Genomic DNA, 23,697 nt, shown 5'->3' with positions numbered 1-23,697 from the left:
TTCTCACAAGAGCTAATGAGACAGAAGAAGAAAAAAAAATCAATACGATTCCAGCCAGGTCTTTTGCATTAGCAAAATTTGAAATTCCTTCAGTTATGTACCGGAATTCAGATAGAGTAGAGAGACCCAACACGCCACTCCCCATGCCTCCACGACCTCGGAGGACCAAATGGCTTTTTTCAGAGAACCAGGTCCTGGCTTCCTGTTCTGCAGTACATGTAGTCTTACACTAATACAAGATTGTTTCTTTTGTTCCAATTCAAGCACTTTCCGAACATAGGTTATAGGTTCCAGCCTTTTTTTTGGCCACACCAGGTGACTTGTGGGCCCTTAGTTCCCTGACCAGGGATTGAACCCGGGCCCTCGGCAGTGAGTGCATGGAGTCCTAACCACTGGACCACCAAAGTATTCCCAGTTCACAACCTATCATTTGCTCCCTTAACCTGGCTTCTCTGGCCATGCATTGCCCTACAATGTGAGTCTCAAGACGAGATTCCCTAGAACAGCAGTTACTTGCTTGCACATGAAGTGTCCCAGAAATATCTCCCACTGTGGCTTAACCTACAGGTCCTGACCCTTTCCTGGGGTACTACAGTTATTTTCATCCCCTGCTTCACCTGAATTGTCACTCATATCCTGCTTAATCCACTGCGAAGTAAGAACTTTTAAGTTATAATAGATTTACTCAATATCATCTGAGGTTTAGTACAGTTTATTTTGATGCAACACATTCTCAGTCTTTTAATTATTCAAGTCGCTGAACTATGGGTGTTCAGTGTCATCATGGTTAACTTTGCTAAGTCACTAATTTCCAGTGTAACCAAATGTCTACTACCCAGCTATTCTGCAGTCCTCAAATCTTGGGGGTCAGTTCTTTAATATTGAAATAAAATTGTTTGAGCACCAACCTCACATTCTAAGGCAATTCCAGTGCCTCCTGTCTGAAGTAGATTGACGAAAATATGGAAAAATTATATTCCCCATGTCTCCTCATTCAAATCCCTGCCACGGCTGTGATAGTGGGTTTAGTAGGGTTTCTAGAAATTCATGTGCTCCTGAAACCTCAGGATGTGACCTTATTTGGAAGTAGGGTCTTTGCAGGTGTAGTTAGGCTAAGATGAGGTCATGTTGGATTCAGGTGGGCCCTAAAGCTAACAACTGGCGTTTTTATAAGAGGAGGCCACAGAGACATGGTGAAAAGCTGGAGACAGAGGCAGGGATTAGAGTGAGTTGGTTACAAGCCAAAGAACACTGAGACTGGCTGGAGTCATGAGAACCTAAGACAAGGCAAGGAAGGATTTCTCCCCAGAGCCTTCAAAGAGAAAACAGCCCTGCGGACATCTTGATTTCAGACTTCTGATCTCCAGAACTGTGAGAATAAATTTCTGTTGTTTTAATTTGCTGCACAAATTGTGACCATTTAATATCGTAGCCCTAGGAAACTTACATGCCTGTGCATCTGTGATCGCTCCTTTCCCCCCACATCACTCATTCCAACACAGCACCACACCTCTCCCTTCATTTGAGGATGTTCCCTAGGTCCACCTGGGCATCTAAGAGAATTTTACTGAAGACTTATTCATAACAGGAAAATGTGAGCAGAAGAGTCTACAACTTTCAAGTTGAACCTTAGACTTGACTTTGTCGAAATTCCTGGCTAGATTAGACTCCATATTTTCCTCACTGGCCACTCTCCTCGGTCTCTCCCCTGCCATCAAAATACTGTGTGTACTCGCGCTCCACTGAAATCTTCTCCCTCTGGTTTCTCCTCTTTACCCTGTTTGGGGGCTTACAGAATACTTGTTTTCTTTGACTGCTGGAGTAAGATTCAAAATCTGTTAAATTATTTTTCCAAGAAATTCAGCCTATTTCTCCAAACATCTGATATCCAGTGTAAAAAAAAAATAATAATCAGTCAATCTAAGAAAGAAATGGAAAATTTTATTTGGGCCAAATTGGAGGATTATAACTCAGCAAGAGCATCTCAGGTCTGAGAACTGTTCCGCCCATTAGAAGTCAAGGCACAGTTATATAAGTTTTTTGAGGCAGAGGGCTGTACATCAAATGATGTATTATTGACGGTTTACATAATCCAGATCTAAGGGTCATCGTGGTAAGTCATGTGATCCCGTACATGATCAAGAAGGAATGTTATCTTTGAAGGAGTTGTCTTGCTAATGCTAGGAGAATGTTGTTCTTTATGGTTGAGCAGGTATTTCTGCTGATGGGGGAGGTCTGGTCGATGCATAAGTCAGATACACAATGCACAGTAGAAGGGAGAGTGGAATCCAAAGGGCAGAGAAAAATTTTTTATGTTTAAATTTTTCTTGTCTTGCCATAAAATGAGTTTTATTTCACACCAGGATGTGCCTTTCATAGTTAAATACCTCATTAAGCTAATTATCTTAAATTTTAAAATCAATTCCCTTTCTAGAGGAATTTTGCCATATTGCAAGGACTTCTGGGTCAACTTGCAACCAGACTTTTAAAAAAATGTTTGTTACATTTGAAACTCAAATATAATAATTACTATTGAGTAATAAATTTAACCCTAAATCCTAATTCCAATAAATGATACAAAAAAAGAAAGCATGACCATGAGGTAAACAATATGATAATAATTGAAATGAAATGGCACTCCTCAAAAGTCATTTTACATTTTAACCTCAGTTCTTTACTTCCACTCAAGTAGCAGTGATGGGCACAATGCAAAGACACCCCATAGTCCACATTCTTCCTGACTTCACCTTTCAAATTAAAATTTTGTCTACTAGAGCTTGTTGCAAGAAAGAAAGTGGGGCACGAGAGGATGGTCACGTCCCAGGTCTCGCGTGAGTCCGTGGGACTACCGCCAAGTGTGCGTTCTTGGCTTTGCGCAGGAAAGAATGCAAGAGCGAGCCATAGTAAAGTAAAAGGAGTTTTATTCAGGGAGATACACACTTCATAGACAGGGTATGGGGCATCTCAGAAGGCAAGAGTCCCCAAAATATGGGTGGTTAGTTTTTATAGGCTGGGCAATTTCATAGGCTAATGAGTGGGAGGATTATTCCAACTGTTTTGGGGATGGAGCGGAGATTTCCAGGAATTGGGTCATCGCCTACTTTTTGGCCTTTTATGGTTGGCCTTTTATGGTTGGCCTCAGAACCGTCATGGTGCCTGTGGGTATGTCATTTAGTATGCTGATGGATTACAATGAGTGTATAATGAGGCTCAAGGTCTAGTAGAAGTCAACTTGTCCGCCATCTTGGACCTAGTTGTTCTAACCAGTTTGTTGTGTCTTCAATGGCTATGTCATTCTTTTAAGGGTTATGCCCTGACCCCTTCCTGTCTCAAACATAGTAGGTTCATAATATTTTTTCCTAACTTTCAAGAAAAGACTTGTATATGAAGCATTTTTATAATTTATTTTGGGCTCATAGATGGCTCCATCAATGTCCCCATGAACATGGGACTTTAAATAAAATAGATTTCTTCTTTAAATAAAATAGATTTCAAATATAAAGAAAAGAAGGAAGAACATTTACAACAAATAGCTAATACATAGTCATGTACACACCACCCGCATTTTAGAGGTGTTGTCCTTTTACCATACGGACTACACATATTTCTCTTTTAAGAAATGTCATGTTAACTAGCACAGATGAAGCCCCATGTATACCTGCCTCCCTTGCTTTTCCAGGTTAAACTTCTATCATGGAGTTTACATGTGTCTTTCTATTCGTGTTTTTATATATTTACTACATATGTATGTTTGCATAAATGATAGATGGTATTATTTTCTGTGTTTTATATAAAGGACATTATACTATATCTCTCATTCTGAGCTTGTTCTTTCCCTCAATTTTATGAATTTCAGCTTAACTTGAATCATAGACCCTTTAAAACAGTAAGGACATCAGTGACTATCTGGCCACCACTTATTTTAATTAAATTAATCTTAGTTTTAAAAATAGTATAATTTCATAAAATAATAAAAAGATTTTATATTCAATTTCTGTCCCCTGTACAAAATTACTGTCAATATGCTTGGATACTTCCTTCTAATCTTTTTATATATCAATTTTTTTGGCATATTAAAATGAAACATTAATGTTAATATAGTCACTTAAATTTTATGTTATAATTTTTCTCTATTTTCTGTATGATTCTTTTGACAGGAATGTTTAATGAGTCTAAAACTATCCATCTAATGTATACTATAATTAATTTAGCTATTCCTCTATTCTGACATTTAATATATGTTTTACTTCCTCCTTTAAAAATAAGCCTTCAATAAACAAAACAATAATAACTAGTGAACTTGTTAACTTTCACTATATTTGAAGTTATTTTCTCAGATTAGATTAGAAAACCTTTGTAAATTATCTACTCTATTATTTATTTTTTGTCTGGTATCTTATAAAAATATGAATGAGCTATTTGTGTAATAAATATTTTATATATTTTAATATTACACACAGGCTTTTAAAAATATATAGAAATTATCAGTACTCTACACTTTCCTCCAAATCTAGGGAATAAGAGTAAGATTGCCTTTAGAAAGTTAAACTGCAATGAATCAGAGCAGAGATATGTCAAACCACCTAACCTGATGGAATATATTAACATATATAAAGAAAAATGTGTTAAGCAAAGAGCACTGGCCAAACCCAGAGGCAAAATCTCATAGCTATGTCTCATTGTAAATCAATAAATTAATTAAACGAATAATTCACTGATTGTGATTTGACTTCTTGTGCAGATTGCCCACAGAGAGAAAATGGCCTTGTCAAGTAGTTAAAAATATTCCCGTTTTTGAGGCAACTACTTTTCTGGTTGTAAATTGAATTGACATTTAGTCCCGAGAGTCTGTTTAACATTAGTCTGCCACTAAGAGATAAATCCTCTAAACCTACAAATAATCAGGTTTTGGAATATGTGAGGTTTCTGATCAGACCCTGCCACCAGACCGGTCCACCTTGGAGGGCTCTTCGTGGACAGACACATAGTTTTTTCCTATGATAGACTCATGTTTAAATCAACCTCTCCTTCACAACTTCCTTTACTGCTTCTACACATAGAAACTATATTCTCTCTAGAGACTGGTGACATACTAAATTCTACTTCTAATACTACTATTTGAAGCATTTTCCAATTTAATCCACTCAGGTAATAGAGATGGCGTATCAAGAAGAGGTCAAAATTCATTCATTCACACCATAAACTCTTCATCAAGTGACTTCATCAAGTGATATTTGGTCAGGTATTGAAAAGATAACGGGAAGGACCTCAGCCTGGGAGAGAAAATTACCTAGTTTACGGTGCTTTGTAGGGCAGTAGTGCTATGAGAGCCTGAGAAGGGATACCAATCCAAACTGGGGGCTGAGGGTGAAGAAATGGGAGGTGCCAGTGGTGGGGAGGGGAGGAAAGGGTGGGGGGGATTGAGGAACAAAAGCCCCAGAAATAAAGGAGAGCAAGGCTTATTTGGGAATGTGAGTAATTATATAATTGAACTAAAGGGAGCAAGGAGAGGGGGTGGAGAGGTTTTCAAAGGGTTAAACTGGAGAAGTAAGTAGAGATTAATCATGACCTTATTTGTTCCAGGGGTCACATGGCAGGATTTTCCCTACTGAAATTCTCTATCATACTAGTCTTGTGTTTTCAATTATATCAGGGGTTGGCAAGCTTTTTCAGAAAAGGACCAGCTAGTAAATATTTTTGGTTTGCATGCCAGAAGGTCTCTGTCACACTATTCAACTCTGCTGTGTAGCCTGAAAGCAGCCCTACACAGTATGTAAACTAATGGGCATGGCTGCATTCCACCAAAATTTTATTTACAAAATAGATAGCAAGCTGAGATTGGCTTAAGGCCATAATTTACTCATTACTGGTCTCCAAGAGTCTCTTCAAGATTTATCATGTTTGGAAATAACAAAGGTCAAATACACTCACATCTGAAACCATAGGGTAGGTTTTGTCTATCTGTAAAATGTCATCCTACTTGGTTAAGATCTCCTCTTTGAGAAGGATAAGTATTAAATAGGAAAGTAGTTAAAAAATTAATAAGGTGATTAATATCAAGATAATATATTCATTCTAATGCTTTCTCCACAAAACGTAAACCTCAAAGTTTTCAAAACTTGTAAAAGTAAAACCTTTACATTTGTACTTCATTTTAAAGAATGAACTATTTAACCTTCAAAATAACCTCAGAAATACTTGAATCTTGAGGGCAGGATACATGCTTTATTCAAATTTCTGAAACCAAGGAAAATGCCTGGCACAGAGAAGTTGTGTTTAGATGCTTTAACTAAGAGCAAATATCATTTTCTCTTTTTTAACAGTTGGGAAATTTGGTCCTAGAGAGATTGAATAGTTTAATAAGCTCACATAAACAGTGTCAGAGGAATAAGTAAAACCCAGATTATCTAACTCGTGGATTTTTAATTTCAGTTATATTCTACAGTCAGGGATATTAAAAGAACACCAGGCTAAACATATAGTATAATAAATATTCATAAATACACGAAGATTATTAAAATGTCTGATGAACTGGGCTTACTGTCTTTGCTCAAAACTCACCTTCAACAAGGAAATGCCTCTCCCCTCCCCCCATTCCAGGAATGGCATGTGAATGTAACTGACCCTGTCTTTGGCCCAAGCTGTTTAGTCCATAGATGGGCATCTCGCCCAAACTAGGTCATAGGAGGACTTCCTTGGATATTTTAGAACTGACTCTGAGAAAGAGACTGTAAAATATAAATTTAGGAGTTGTTAATAGACATGTTCACTGGGGAACAAAGATGTCCAGCTTGCAATCAAAGGAAAGAATGAAGCAACTTAACAGAGAGGCTCTTGGATAAAATTTGGAGAGAGAATCCTGAGCAGATTCAAGTGGTGATTCAGCTGCTCCAGGTGACTAACTTAAACCGTGCATCTCAGCTTGGGACTTGAACCCACAGTCTTTTAACTGATACCACACACCTGGTCTCAGAACTTAATGAAGCTCAGGTTCTTGATGTCTCATCACAGAAAGAATTCTGTGAGAGACAAAGTGATAGGTAAGAGGTGGATTTATTTAGAGAGAAACACACTCCACAGACAGAGTGTGGGCCATCTCAGAAGGTGAGAGCAGCACCAGGGTACAGGGTTGTCAGTTTTTATGGGGGGCGTGGTGTGATTTCTTAGGCTAATGAGTGGGAACAGTGATCCAGCTATTTTGGGGAAGGGGTGGGGATTTCCAGGAACTGGGCCACCACCCACTTGTAGACCTTTTATGGTCAGCCTTGGAACTGTCAGCGAGCCTGTGGGTGTGTCATTTAGCATGCTGATGTGTTACAGTGAGCGTATACAGAGGCTCAAGGTCCAGTGGAAGGCTCGTCCGCCATCTCAGACCTAGTTGGTTCTAACCAGTTTATGTCATGTCCTATGGCTATGTCATTCTTTTAAAGGTTGTGTCCTCTATTTACAATAGCCAGGACGTGGAACCAACCAAAATGTCCATCAACAAATGAATGCATAAAGAAGATGTGGCACATATATACAATGGAATATTACTCAGCCATAAAAAGAAATGAAATTGAGTTATTTGTAGTGAGGTGGATGGACCTAGAGTCTGTCATACAGAGTAAAGTAAGTCAGAAAGAGAAAAATAAATACTGTATGCTAATGCATATATATGGAATCTAAAAAAAAAAAATGGTTCTGAAGAACCTAGGGGCAGGACAGGAATAAAGAGGTAGGCATAGAAAATGGACTTGAGGATACGGGGTGGGAGGGCGAAGCTGGGGCAAAGTGAGAGTAGCATCCACATATATACACTACCGAATGTAAAATAGTTGGCTGATGGGAAGTAGCAGCATAGCACAGGGAGATTTATTTTTGACTTCTGTAAAATAATTGGGAGTGGCACTAGTTACTATTACATGACTGTAATGTTTTAAAACTACACAATCTATTCCTGGATTATTATTTCCTATTTTCTTAGGCATTTACAGTGAATGATTGGGTCACCCAGGTATTTTACTTAGTAATTGGAAGTTTGACTACTGCAATAACAAATTATTTTCCTTTTTAAAAATGTTTTTAATGTTTGTAACTCATGTTTATTAAGTGAGGAAGGGCTTATGCACCTGGACATTATTACATTAATTCAGTATTTAGCACTGAATTATATTTTGGACGAATCAAGAAAATAATTATAATTGTAATACTACATGTTAATGTTTGCTTTTCATGTTTCTGAGTGGCTCAGTCAGGCTTGTAGGAAATTGTTTATTTTGTTTATGTATTGTTGGATTACTGTTCCAACAAAATTTGCTCAAATTCGAAAACAAAAGTTACTATTTCTTTAGTTAACTGAGTTCTGAAAACCCATACACTAAAACTCCATTTTCACATTACAGAGATATTTCTGTTGTAAGAATTGCATCTTGCTTTTTTATATTATGGTGTTCTTCAAACTCATATTTGAAAAGATATATTTAAATAGAACTGTGTTTATTCATTGGCTTTTCTAATTATTAGAGAATTTTTTATTTTATTTAGCACTAAGTAAATTTTAAACATTATTTTCTGTCTTTGCCTTTTTCTGTTCTTCAGCCAAATGATTTTTTAACAAATACTTACTAGAGTAGTTCAGGCTGTTTAAAGAAATTTTCTAACTCTAAGTGAAATTTTTTGTGATACTATTTACGCACTTTATCTGTTCTTAGGTTCAAAATGTGTATGTTGGTTTTAAAAATGGGAAAGAGACATTTCATATTTATGTAAATCACTGCACATGATCAAAGTTTTATAAAAGTTTACCGTATATACGGCAATTTTGATTACTTAGGCATTGCAGAACAAAGTTACTTTGTTGTAAACATGGTATATTTCTTCCCAAAGTTTACCGATTTAGCGATTTCTCAAAATAAATGAAACTTGTCTGATTTCTATCTCATTAATCCTTTTTCAAAACAAGAAAAACACCTTGGGACAAAATCCAGGGAGCTTATATCAAGGAATATCTTTGCTATTTCTGAATTGATTTTGTCATTATAGTTACCTTGTTTTTCTTGGTAAAGAACAGGATGTTTGGTCTATTTTTATGTTTATGATATTATAAAATATCTTCTCCTCAACCTCCTGTATCACTGAAAGTCACTGGATGTATGTTCCAGTTTGTGTGTTAGTGCGTCAAGAAAGCAATCACTTCTTAAAATTTTTAAAAATAGTATGAAAAATCTCTATAACATTCACAGACTTGTAGCTGTAAAATTTTAAAGTCACTGGAACAAAATCATTGCAGTGTTTTCATAGATGTAACTTATAAAAAAGCAAGAGTAGATTTACTTTTCAGATCTGACCAATATGTACAATGTTTGCAATTAAACTCTTTACCAATAGGTGGTGCTAGAAAGTTTAATATTTATTCTAATAATTGAACTTGCTGGAAAAATGCGCTCAAATGCTTTTTTTTTTTTTAAAGCATAAAGCAATATGTACATATATGTAAAATTAAGCCCTGCTTGTTTCTGTGACAGCACCGTCTAAGACAGTTCGACTGGTTGGTGGTAGCGGCCCTCACGAAGGCAGAGTGGAAATTTTCCATGATGGCCAGTGGGGTACAGTTTGTGACGACCGCTGGGAATTACGTGGAGGACAGGTCATCTGTAGGAGTTTGGGATACCAAGGTGCTCGAAATGTGCATAAGGGAGCTTATTTTGGACAAGGTAATTTTTTTTTTTTTAATGAAATGTAGGCATTCTCCAGTACATACAATCAAGTAGAGACAGGAACATGTAGAATAGGAAGCAGGATTCTTTTTTTAAGGCCTTTCCTAGAAAGTAGAAATGAAAAGATAGAGATAAAAAAAAAAAGATGCTCTCAGACAACATTTAATGTCTAAATTTCGTTTAGACTCAATCAGTTAGTTGGACAATAGAGGAAAATATGGAAAATTACTGGTAAAGCAGATCAACAGGAGCCAGTGAACTATATAGACAAGGCATGACTTCCTGGGAAACTCATTTACATATCTGGGTCTTGCGGGCAGCTGGGCAAGTCCACGTGCTCCCCCATTTTCTCTTCTGTGGAACTGGAGGGTGGGTGGTGGGTACCAGCTTCTGCATTTACTTCCCAAACCTTAGTCCACGATGGAGCACCTCTATTCTGAAAGGACAGTGAAAAACCATGAAAGAGAAAGAGGCGATTTTATGGGTTCTCTATGCCTACTAATTGTGACTTCTCCTTTAAGGAACTTGATGAGAAATAAGGGAAGAGAAATGTTACTTTCCCCTCTGTTTGAGGTCGAATCGAATAATTTTTTTGCTGCATGTGTATCTGCATATTTTCATCTGGATGACTCAGTAACTTGTTCTGTGAGTGTATGGAAAGAGCTAGGAAGAAAATTTGCTGGGGACAAAATGTTTGCATGTTTACCCATGATATTTTTATTACCTCATTTTTTTTCTAAATTGGCACCTAATAATAGGTTTTATGTATAATTAAACATATATGTGTTTCAATTCTGAAGGAAAGATTAGGAAAAAAATAGCCATATATAGGTAAACTAGAATTTTATAGTCAATATTTCCTCTTTATTTATTCTACTGTCCATATGTGATAGATAATTGGTATCTCTGAAGTTCATGTTGACCAAAAAAAAAAAAAGATTTGCCCATCTTGAGTTTGTGTTATTCTCCTAGATAGATATGGGCAATAGGAAATTGTATGCAAAATAATAGAGATAAAATAACAGTATTACCAGATAATCTTGTGTATGATGATAAAATAGTGGAGTATGTCAAATTATCATGTCAAAAGACTAAACAAGATAAGATAGAGTTCTTAAATTCATAAAATAGATTGTTAAATACTATTATGTTACAGTTTATTGAGTAATAAATATGTGTCAGGCATTGTGCTAAACACATAAATAGTATTAATAATAAGATAAGATAATAATAAGATCACAATTATATCCTTTATTCCTTTACAAAAAGAATTCATTTTATCAAATTCAAGAGATGAATTTTAGCAGGGATCCAGGTTCCAAAGTCTTTAGAGACCAGAAACTTTATTTAATTTCATAAAGAGGCTAAGCACAAGACGGAAGAGAGTGATGATGTTGAAAGTTTCTGCACCCAGGTTCAAGCCTCCAGCTGTCAGTTTTTAATTTGTGCCTTAGAGTTTTGAATAGAAGAAACAAAGGAAATGGCAAATATCCATAATTTGTCATCATCCAATAGATCTTTGGAATTTCCAAATTTTCCATTTCTACTACATTTTCAGAACTTCTTCCCCATCTTGAAAAGTGTCGGACCAAAATCATCCTTGCAGCTGTAAAATTTACCTCCTAAATGAATTGTTTTAAACAGCAATAAGCTGGATTTTTTTTTTCCCCCACAGAAGGGGAAAAGAAAAAAATCCCTAACTCTTAGTCACTAGAAAATCAAATGAATCAGTGAATTGTTTAGGAAGACTAAATTGCCAATCTGGGTTTCTACAATGTTCTGTGAGGAAAAAATCCATTTCTATGGTAACTAAGATCCATAGCATGAAAGGCCATTTATTTAAAATACATAATTGTATAAAACATTTCAAATACAATCTGTGGTGGGAAAGTGAATAAGACATTATATGCCAGCTCTGTTCTTTTTACGAATATGAAGCCTTGCCATAGATTTCAAAGCTGTTCTTCAATTGAGGTTCTAAACCTAGATGGTAAACACACAATTGGAGACTATTATCTCAAGATTCCATTAACTTGCAGGCCTAGTCTCACAAGTAAAATATTCTTTTCCCCACAGCTTTTATTCATTCTTGCTTATACCTCTAGGGATTTCTAGTCTAAAACACTGGTAAGAAAGGAATAAAATACATATTCTGAAGTACTGGCCAAAAAGAAGAAAGTTCATTATTTATATAAGAAACAATAGAGTTTAGTCTCATGTGAAATGAGTCATTTGGCTATATGGAGACGATTCTCTCAAGTTTTCTTCAGGTAACAGACTATTTCTCTAAGATGAGCATCCATTTTCAGTGAGGCTTTGTATTTATGGTAGCTGGTGATCCTATACATTAAACTAGAGTTTTATTATAATAAAACAATGAGATATATCAGAATTTTGTTTTTCCTCTCACATTCTCAAATACCTACCAAACTGAACTGGAAAGACTAGAAGTTTTATAATATAAACTAAGGAGATAGGAGTTGAAACCTTAGCTCTGATACATCTCAGACTTTCAGTTTCCTTTCCAATAAAATAAGAATAATAATAACAACCCAGCAGATTTATTTTAATCTGAAATGAGCTGCGTATAGAAAGTGCCCATTACGAAGCCGGACTCATAGCATTGCTCAAGAGTGACAGAGATCACTGGTAGCAGCACTGCCAACTGTATAATTACAAGTTTATTTGCAATCCTAGTTGAATGGTAGGAAAGTCAGATCCATATTATACTGTAGAGCGATATTCACGATGTTCCAAGGGTGGTAAAGTTGAATGTGGTCTTTCCCACAGTACAGAGGTGTGATTTAAGAAGCATTCTGTGTAACCTTCTCTTCTAATCTTCCCACTCTGCTCCACACACATCCAGCTCTGTTTCAGCTCTCTGCATATTCAGTCCCCCAAAATTGAAGAATGATGATGAGAATTTTAAAATAATAAAGCAAGATGAGCTGGGAGAAAGAATAGAACTGAGGTGATTTGTTCTGGAGAAAAAGAATCTAAAAAATAAATTTCATGATCTGCTTCATTGTACATTGTATTTTAAGAAACAGGCTTGCATCGTAAACTGATGTTGGATTAGTCATGGTAAACCACCTTTTCATGTAAAGCTGTTTCAACGCCTCCTTTTTCCACTCCTCCACCTTAAATTTGCAGTTTTATTCAGGAGGAAAAGAAAAAGTAATTTTGAATGCAGAACAGAGACTGGAAAGGAAACTTAGAAATATGAGTGGAGGGGTAGAGAGAGGAGGAGGAATGCACTAGAGTTTTAATTATGTGTCATTCTCATAGGAAAGTAAGAAGAATCAGATTAATACTATATTTTGCATTATTATCAAAATTGAAACAAGAAGATAAAAGTTTAAATTTATCTCCTTTGTATCTCCCCTCCCATTAAGGAAAGAATACAATTTTCTGGACACAGTTTCCCCCTCTCCTTTTTTCTTCTTTCTTCTCATTTTAAAATAGCAAACCTGGCTTACCAGAGATAATCCTTATTAGCTTTAAGAACTATGAGTTTTGCAGTTACAAAGAAAATGAATTATAGGAACAAAGCTTAAAGCACACTCCTTTAAATGGGTTCTTTCATCTGGTTGCACCATTTGCATAAAGTGGAATGTTCTTTCTTTTTCCTGTGTAGACAAAAAGGTTAAATTAAGGAAGCGCTGAGAAGCTTCTGGTGCTTGCCATTGCACGGGGCAGGGAAGGGGGAGGGAGACTCTTCTCTCCCTATGCAAGCTTTCCAATCTCTCATCCTGGTGGTCTCCCTGAAGCAAACTTGGATGAGCTTTGTCAGAGGACAGTGGTAGTCCGGGAGTTTGTTCCAGGCATATCTGAGCCTGTCAGCTGATGCAGGAAGTAAGAGCTGGATCTGGAGCAGCTATCTCATCTTCTCCTAAATTTAAAGGAGTTGGTGCTGAAGCTCTGAACTTAAAAGCAGAAACAAAAGAAAATTCTAAACATAAATGCTATCTTTTATTCATTACCCCTTTCACATTCCACAATCAATTTTCTGAGTGGAATTTTTAAAAAATTACAAGAATAAACTGAAGGAGATCAAGAATATAACTCTGCATCTCTGAACTATCCGTTAGTGATTGGAAGTAAAAACAATCTCAAAGATGAATAAAATGTATCAATAGGTCAGAACTCTAATTCTTATGTACTGCTCCCTGCACACTGAAAGTTTTGAAATGTAAATGTTTAGATGTTGGGTATTATGGAACCTGATATAGAGTTATAATAGGGTTCTTAACATGTCTGTTCTGTTACTTACAGTAACAAAGGCAATAAATACTAAGTATTGAATAATACTGTTTATCAGGTGTTTACTATACGATCTCATGCAGTGCTTACAGTGCCTGTGAGAAATAGATATTACAGCCCCACTTTTCATATAAAATTAAGTAAAGCTGACAGAACTGTCACAAAACATGCCCCATTTACATAGCTATTGTGGCAGTCGTGGGGAGAGCACTCAAAATCCATCCATCACCCTGTCTCTCCACTAAGCAGACTGTCCTAAGTTCTTTAACCTTAAAAACTTCATTTCTAAAGAGGTTGCTTCTTCAGAATCTTAGGATCACAGAATTTTAAAGGGAAATGAAATCTTAAAGCTCTTTCGACCCCCCACCTCTCTATTCTGCATATATAATAAAACAGGGGAAATGAGTGGCTTCTCCAGAACCACAAAACTAGAATCCAGAACTATAGTCTTAAGTTTACCCATTCTCTATTCTGATTCCCATTTCATTTTTTTTTTCTTTTTTTTTTTGCGGTACATGGGCCTCTCACCATTGTGGCCTCTCCCGTTGCAGAGCACAGGCTCCAGACACTCAGGCTCAGCAGCCATGGCTCACGGGCCTAGCCGCTCCGCGGCATGTGGGATCTTCCCGGACCGGGGCACGAACCCGTGTCCCCTGCATCGTCAGGCGGACTCTCAACCACTGCACCACCAGGGAAGCCCCCCCCCATTTCATTTTTAACATTGATCCAAAAACAAAAACCCAGAATGCTTTCTCAAAGAAGAAACTGTTGACAAAGCAGTTCCCAACTAGAAGTTTTAAAGTGATATAAATGCACGTCACGCAGCTTTGACTGGATGTAATTAAAATTCATTCGGAGACTTTAACCATTAGTGATTTTTGCTTCCCCACTTATCCATTCAGGAGCTAATCTCAAATCTCATCGTGTCACTGTATATCTGGCTGATGTTTGAAATATGATTATTTTTTTAAATAAAAGCAGTGTTACCGAAGATTAAGGAAACTCAGATCCCTCAAAGAAATATCAATATTTGTCTTTTTAAAAGAGAGATTAAGAGGAAATGGTATCATCTGTCAAGCATACTCTTAAGCATCACAAACCAAGCTCATAAAATTCCAGAAGCCATGGACAACACGGTTATTGTTGTCTGCTTTTGGAAACACAAAATTGGTCAATCTGTCCTCCTTATGCAGCCTTCAAATTGTAAAGGGGATTGTAGATATATAGATGGTTAGGTAGATAGATAAATAGATGATAAACAGGACTAGAGAATAAAAACATTTCTAAAATATATACATCAATTTTGCATAGGTTTCCACTAGTAGAAAGGATAACTCAGAGGCAAAATATAACAATGACAGCAGCAAGAAAAAATATCCTTGAGTAACAGTTATTACCTAAAGAAATAAAAACAGATCTCTTTTTTAATCTTTGAGGTGCACATGAAGATAAAATTTTAGGCATTTTATGCTACCTTGGCATTAATTTTTAATGCAGAAAACAATTTGGAAGGAGATGGGACATGAGTATTAAATAATTTTTTTCCTTAGGCTTGATAGTCCCAAATATATTAATATAAAAATAAAACAGCAAATCCTTGAAAATTATTTTTATAACTATCTGGGCTTCTTTGTAGTCAATGAATAGCTCTAAGTTTTAAATGTCATCATGTTCTCTTGCTTGGCTCTATTCTCTCTGTTGTTTTGAGAAAGTCATGCATCCTTTCTGAGTCTCAGTTTATTTACCTGTGAAATGGAAATAATTGCCAATATTTTACAAAGTTATTAGAAGTAAATTTTTTAAATTATATGTGAAAAGACCTAGCGTGTTCACTGTGTCTGAATCTTTTCCACATAGCATAAGACCAGAGTTACTGAATAATACAATATATTTATCATATCCATATGCTCTTGGTGAGAAAAGCACTGAAATATGAGTTAGGGGTTCTAAATACAAGAATCATCTTTGCCACTAATTACACATGTGACCTCAGTTGCTGCATTTACCTAAAACAGAAGCCTTCACTAGAAGGTCAGTCCAAGAGAGAATGGATTCTGATTTTTGTTCACTCACATAGGCGCTCAAAAGAGATTTGTTAAATGACCAAATCTAATAATGCAGGGGATTGCAGTAAATCTTTGATTAAAGGCACTGACACTAGGCAGATCCAGGGTGGGAATACTGGCTCCATTAGGCATTAGCTATGTGACCTTGGGTGGAGTTACTTTTTCTCTCTGATTTTCACTTTCCTCAACAACACTATAATAGCATTTATTAACTTTTTAAGGTTGTTTGAGAATTCAGTGAGATAACAACTCAAAAGTACTTTGAATATTTTCTGCCCCATAGTAAATTCTTAAAAAAGTGGGCTTAAATGTTCATTGTTATTACTACAGCTTTGGTATTCTAATATTCATGGTTTCCTCTACTATGGTTTCTAAAAACTTGTGCTCACATGTCAGCACATTGACTGAATAATATCTATCTTGTGCTTCCCCTATGGGGATGCCCTCTGGATACTTCAGACATTGAGAGGATTGTCACCCTTAATTCTCTTTTCCTGGATTGTAAAAATTCTGCACTGCTGAGACATAAATCTGGTGACTAGATTTACAAAATGTAGAGTGAAAGCATCACTGTCCCCTGGGTACAGAAACCATGGAACCATACTGTTCTCATGCTCCCAAACACAACAGATTTTTGGCTTTCACCAAAAGTTTTATTTATGTTTATTTATACAATTTATAAATGTTCATAAATGCAATAAATATAATACATAAATGTCCCACTGTTTTGGTTCCTTTACATGTTAAAATGGAAGTAGTTTTATTATTTGTGCAATTGTTATTATTTGCCTATGTTTTTTTATGAAGGTTTTATTTATTTATTTATTTATTTATTTATTTATTTAGCTGTGTTGGGTCTTCATTGCTGTGCGCAGGCTTTCTCTAGTTGTGGTGAGTGGGGACTGCTCTTCATTGTGGTACACAGGCTTCTCACTGCGGTGGCTTCTCTTGTTGTGGAGCACAGGCTCTAGGCATGCAGGCTTAAGTAGTTGTGGCACATGGGCTCAGTAGTTGTGATTCGTGGGCTCTAGAGTGCAGAGTCAGTAGGTGTGGCACACAGGCTTAGTTGCTCCGCAGCATGTGGGATTTTCCTGGACCAGGGCTCAAACCCATGTCTTCTGCATTGGCAGGTGGATTGATTCTTAACCACGGAGCCACCAGGGAAGTCCTTGCCTATGTTTTTTGAATAGCCCTTTGGAGCAACTTCCAAAAAGTTCAGATAGACTTTATATATTTAAAATAAAGACACATTCACAAACATCCTCATACATACAAACACAAACAGAAAAGGGACCATGATATGCCTAGTAAGAGCAATTTGGAAACCAAAAAGTATTCCTGGCAAGGTTTCTGACTTTGAGATCATATTCTCCTAATCTTTTCCTTTTTATCTGCCTTAAAATTTCAAGTTGAAAAGTCTTAATACTCTTATAAACATTTCAGAAAACACTTGAGCTGTCCAAGTTACTACTCTTATAATTGGTCAGCCCAGGAAAACCTTTGCTTGTCTAATAGAAACATTGTTTGGATTCTATTGATTTAATTACTATTATGTGAAATGAAAAATACAGTATTTCCAGTTACCTTGATAATGTAAACCTAAATATAACTTTTCTTGTATTTGGATATTTCTGGTGAAGGTACAAATTATTCAAGAACTAAGTGAATGAACCTATTTATTTTCTATGTGGAAATCAAAATTTCCTAGTTCTAAGGGTAAAAAGAAACATGTCTTCACAGAAAATATCTATATAAACATCCTATTAACTGTTCTTTAGCTTATAGATTTTTTCTTCTTCAATCCAGCTTCCACATTTCTGCCAAACATACAATTCTAAAATATAGTTCTGATGATATTTCTTTTGGTGACTCACAACATAAAATTCAAAAATGTTTATAGCATGGTCCCAGATCTCTATCCAACCTTCCCAAAGAGTCCTCCTCCCTTCATTAATATACTTTGTGTTTTAGATTCCAGGAGACCATTAACTGTTCTAATACATCAAGCATTTTCATGCTGCCCCCACTATATGGCATGACTTCTTTTCCATACACAGAAAACCTCCATTTTTTAGGGTTCAGTCAAATGTTATCCACATTGTGATTACAAAATTTCCAATATCTTGGAAATTTATTCATATATTATAGGCACATACTGCTATACAATTATGCGCATTATTAACCATGCACATGTTGTTAATTTTTATTTCTTGAACTGACATAATATTTGAAAAATCAGTTAAGAGTAATGTAATTATATGTGCCATTATTTATGCCTCTGTTTAAAACAAGTCTTTATTTAACTTTTAGAACTACACAAAGGTATGTTTCTAAGTCTTGAAGACATTTCCAAATATGCTTTATATAGCTCTTGTGACTGAAAGAGAACCTTTTAACATATTGATTCAAATGGAAAAAAATGCATTGTTGATTACGCTTACAGTATTAAGATATTTATTTACCATCCACCAGTTTTGCAAAGGTGTTTATTGAAATTTTGCTGCTAAATCATCAGTTTCTTGACAACATGAAATGTTCTTGAAAATTCATTAGGAGGTTTGCAATATTACATGTTTAACAAAACCCAATGAAGGGCTTCCCTGGTGGCGCAGTGGTTGAGAATCTGCCTGCTAATGCAGGGGTCACGCGTTCGAGCCCTGGTCTGGGAAGATCCCACATGCCGCAGAGCAACTGGGCCCGTGAGCCACAATTACTGAGCCTGCGCATCTGGAGCCTGTGGTCCGCAACAAGAGAGGCTGCGATAGTGAGAGGTCCGCGCACCGCGATGAAGAGTGGCCCCCGCTTGCCACAACTAGAGAAAGCCCTCGCACAGAAATGAAGACCCAACACAGTCAAAAATAAATAAATAAATAAATAAGCCAAGCATTTGAAGCCCTTTTAAAAAAAAAATTATTTAAAAAAAAAAAAAAAAAAAAAAAAAAAAAAAAAACCCAATGAAATCATTCATTTAGAAATTTTTCAAAGGTTCTGCTCCCAAATGTCTTAAGTATAAAAGAACAAACTTTTATAGTGATACACTTAAAAAATCTTTAGAGAATAGCAGAAAAACATTTCCAAACACTCATTTTAAAGTAATCTTTTCCTGCCATGAATTCCTTTCAGAAAAACAGTTGTTTTCTTATTCATTGATAAAATAATGTCCTTATCTTGAAAGTGGCGGTTACGTTTATTTAGTTAATTGTCTTCTAGGTAGCCTATGCTGACAGGCCATTTTTCCTTCTAATGTGTCTGAGGAAGAATTCGGACAAAAAGAATAAGTGTTAGCTGTGCCATTTTCTTGTTGTTTGCTTGCGTTTGCACTTAATAATCTATGATGTTCTTGCAGGATATTTTATAAGCCCTTTGCTGATCATATTACTCTTGGTTTAATTAAAAATAGATAACATGTCTGGTAAACCAGACACATGCAAACTGAAATACACTGGAACCTAAGAAAAGAACTCCAGGATTGCTTATGTTCTAGATATGCCTTGTACAGATACATATAGATCATTAAATCATTACATATATCCATTATTATTAAAGTTTATTTCCTTCCTTATTTTTAAAAATAAAACTATTAAATCATTAGAGGAAACCAATAGTTCTTTAATCTATGATTTCATAGAACTCTGTATACACCTTTGTTACACCTCTTATTACTTAGTATTTTAGTTGGTTACACAGTGACAGAAAATAAAATTTTCTGGGGCAGGGGGTTAATTTTTGAATCTTAATACAGAGCACAGAACTTGTATATGGATAATGATCAACACATTTTTTTTGTTAAATTGGTGAATAAATTAATGGCTCTTTCCCACTCAAACATAAACACTAAACTATACTTATTAATACAGTTGTATCTGATTTTTGCAGGTACTGGTCCAATATGGCTGAATGAAGTATTTTGTTTTGGGAGAGAATCATCTATTGAAGAGTGTAAAATTAGACAATGGGGTGTGAGAGTCTGTTCACATGCTGAAGATGCCGGGGTCACTTGCAATACATAATGCACCATATTTTCATTCACATTTATGAAATTGCTGCAAAATGATTTTTATTACTTTGCTTCATTAAAATCAGCTTAATGAATATTTAAGAGATTAAGAATTTTGTCCACGGAAAAGGAATATTTAAAAATCAGTGGATAAACATATAAAATACCTTCATAATTACTATATGTCTATATCTGAACCATTCTAACTTCTCTAAGTTTTCAAATGGAATTTTCTAATATAATGACTTATGTATTGAATATATTGAAGTTTAAAACTTCTAGATTACAAATGCCAGTGATAATGGAAACACATCCCAATCACTGGCTACAATTTATATCTTCACAAGATTACAATTTTTGTCTCCTTTGTAATCTATTTAGTTCATTTTAATGTAATTACTTTCTGAATAATGAGAGGGTTGGAAAGTCTTCTTTTGTGCCAAGGTGGCAAAATCTCTAATCCATACACATTTCTAAAGGAAGAATCTTATCCAGCTCTCAAGATCTCTGTGCAATAACTTAGCTGTTAGATAGCAATGTTCGTGATATGTTTTGGCCATGATGAAAAACTCATCATGTTTTACATGCTCATATATTGAGATGGTCATTAATAACGTGGCTAATAGCATGGTCATTAACAATAATATGTTTATTTGACATGGTCATGTATTGACAGGTTTTTTTTTTTTAACTGCACTATAAAGTTAGTTGAAAGCAGGACATATGGGAAAAGGCACAGGCCCTCCATTGCTATATGTGTCCAGCTAATTAGTGGATCAAAAATGTCATTTTCAGCATGGAGCTCAGTTTGCTCCATGAATAATTACTTTGTTACAACTTAGGACACTGTGTTTAAACAGTAAATATATTTACTTATTCCATTTTAACTAACAGCATGCAATGCCTTGAGTGCAGAAGGAGGTTTCAACAACCCTCCTCTCTAGTCTTTCATGAAGTGAGTCAATATTTACAACCAGAGAGAGAGAGAGGCATCTTCAACCCTAAAGGGTTGATGACCCTGAGCATGCCAAAATAGTGCCAAGTTCACCCTGGAACCCGGTGATTGTGCCCTGCTGTCTAGGTGTACAGGCAGAAAGACCAGTGATTGCTATTGAAATTCAACTAAATCTAATCTCAGCCCTGAAAAACATAATTTTCAAGTTTCCTAAGCCCAACTCAGAGAAACTCGTGATTAGAAAATAGTACTAGTACAGAATGGCTCTACTGTTCTTTCCTTAATGGTGATAAGCAAAAGCATGGGCTTAAGCATTTTCTCATACCCTGAAGTCTCAGCTCACAGATAGTAACCATATTAGACTCCCTGCCCTCTCACTTGCAAAGGCAAAATTGTTACCTTGGAATTGGGACTATTGGAAATGGTCTGCTGAAAATGCATTTATTGTGGTACATTCTTCTACTTGTTGAACGTAGGTGATTTTCTCCAGTGGTGTATTTTTGTGATTAAGTGTTGAAGGAGTGCCTCAGCACAGAGCCAATCTACAAGTGCTGGGAGAGGTGGGTTTTGTTGTTATTGTTGTTGTTTTTGTTTGGGTATGTTTGGTTTTTTGTAGGGTTCTGTTTGTTTGTTGTTTTAGCTCCTAACATTCAAAAACACTAGCTGAACACAAGCTAAAGAACAGAGTCTTCAGTGACTACCCACAACAAGGAACATAGTCTTTGCAAAATTGTTCAGGGAAGTAACTTTACAAATAGACTCTACAGCCTTCCAAACAAATAAACAAACAGAATAATCCCCAGCAGATCTTTGGGAAGGGGGAGAATCTGCTTTTCACAATTACTGCATTATAATATTCTTATGTCCAGTGTCCAACAACAGCAGTTAAAGAAAAAAATCACAAGGCATATAAAGAAACAGGGAAGTATGACCCATTCAAAGGAACAATATAACTTGACCGAAAAAGTCACTGAGGAAGTTTAGGTGTTGGGTTTACTTGACAAAGTCTTTAAAACAACTGCTAAAGTATGCTAAAAAAAAAAAAAAAAAAAGACAAACAATTAAAGGAAACTGAAAACAGTGTACTAACAAAATCAGAATATCAGTAAAGAGAAATTTTTTTACAAAGCCAAAGTGAAATTCTGGATCTGAAAATTACAATTACAAAAATGAAAACTTCACGTGAGGGATTTAACAATACATTTAAAAAAAAAAGAAGAAGAATTAGCTAATTTGAAGATTGGACAATTGAAGTTATTGAGTCTGAGGATGAAGAAAACATGAAGAAAAGTAAAGTAAGGTACCTGTAGGTTGCCCAAATATGCATTATAGGAGTCCCAGAAATAGCAGAGAATGAGAGAGAGAGAAAGGAGAAGAAGGAGAAGGAGAAGGAGGAGAAAAGGAAGGGAGGGAGGGAGGGAGGGAGGAAGGAAGGAAGGAAGAAAAGAAAGGTGGGAGGGAGGGAGGAAGGAGAATATCTGAAGAAATAACATGCAAAACTTCTCAAATTCGATGGAAGATCCAAATATACATATCCAAGAAATTCAACAATATCCAAGTAGGATAGATTCAAAGTACCCACAGCAAGATATATCATAATAGACTGTTGAAAGATAAAGAGAGAATCCTGAAAGCAGCAAGAGAGTAGCAACTTGTCACGTACAAGGGATCCTCAATAAGATTAACAGCCAATTTCTCATTAGAAACCATGAGGCCAGAAGACATGGTTTAAAGTGCTGAAAGGAAAAACCCATTAACCAAGAATTCTATATCTGGCAAAACTGTCTTCAGAAATGAAGGAGAAAGTAAGACATTCCCACATAAACAAAAACTAAGGTAGTTTCTTACTACTGGACCTGCCCTATAAGAAAAACTAAAGAGGTGTCCTTCAGGTTGAAATGAAAGAACACTAGAAATTAACTCAAAGTCATAAGAAATAAAGCAGCAGGAGTAGGAAAGTAGCTCTTTTTTTTTTTTTTTTTTTTTCCTAACCAGGAGATGCTCTACTAATCACTGATAATTGTGCTAGGAACTTTGAATTTCTTATACTAAACAAGTATTAGTTATATAACCAGAATTTTTAAAATTGAAAACTAATAATTTTAGAAACTATCTTGTGCATTATTTTCCCTTTTTTCAGATAGAACAATTGCAGCACAGTAAGACAGATTAATTGCCAGAGATTACCCAGTTTTTACAGAGAAGTCATGCCAGGTTTCCCTATTCTCAAGTCATTGTTTTTTCAACTAAGCAGGAATGCTCTGACTCTCCCATAGACTTGTAGGGGAGATACTGGGCAAATCACCTTCTATATAGATTTTGTTTCTTAAGTGCAATTCTACAGGTCAGAAATTACAACAGTTGTATAAAAGGGGTAGAAAAATAAATAATCTCTATCTCTTTCACAAGAATACTATAGTAAAAAAAAAAAGACTTTAAGACAAAATAAAAAACAGTGTCAAATCAGTGATATATGACAACAATAATTGGTGTGGTAGTATTACCCAACTTTCTCCTCCTCCAACTTACTAAAACACAAACACAAAACAAACAGACAAAAACCCCTATACTAACTAGGCCAAATCCTTCCTGCTGCTGGATTTATATTGCATCGATGTAGCTATGGAAGAACTGCACTTTCCAGGATTCTTTCTCTCCTATGTTGTTCTGGTTTATCATGGCCCACAAAAGACATTTTTGCATGGGATTGAGAAACTG

General features: G+C 35.8%; 1 protein-coding gene across 5 annotated transcripts in view; it reads left to right on the top strand.

Annotated features, from left to right (window-relative positions):
* The window catches only part of MSR1 (macrophage scavenger receptor 1), a 155,299-nt gene extending 135,048 nt beyond the window's left edge, over positions 1–20,251 (top strand). For 4 of the 5 annotated variants that reach the window (XM_024747789.1, XM_024747786.1, XM_024747787.1 and 1 more), the window contains exons 9-10: positions 9,507–9,695; positions 19,904–20,251. In XM_024747789.1, coding sequence (XP_024603557.1) covers positions 9,507–9,695; positions 19,904–20,037 — 323 coding nt within the window. In that variant the 3' untranslated portion in view covers positions 20,038–20,251. The remainder of the gene's footprint in view (positions 1–9,506; positions 9,696–19,903) is intronic. The other variant, XM_024747791.1, reaches the window with a different exon arrangement.
* The last annotated feature ends 3,446 nt before the right edge of the window (positions 20,252–23,697 follow it).

This window comes from Neophocaena asiaeorientalis, unplaced genomic scaffold, assembly GCF_003031525.2.
Source record: "Neophocaena asiaeorientalis asiaeorientalis breed wild unplaced genomic scaffold, Neophocaena_asiaeorientalis_V1.1 scaffold326, whole genome shotgun sequence".
Lineage (NCBI taxonomy): Eukaryota > Metazoa > Chordata > Mammalia > Artiodactyla > Phocoenidae > Neophocaena > Neophocaena asiaeorientalis.
Note: the sequence above shows the minus strand (reverse complement) of the source record. Positions and strands in the feature narration are given on the sequence as shown.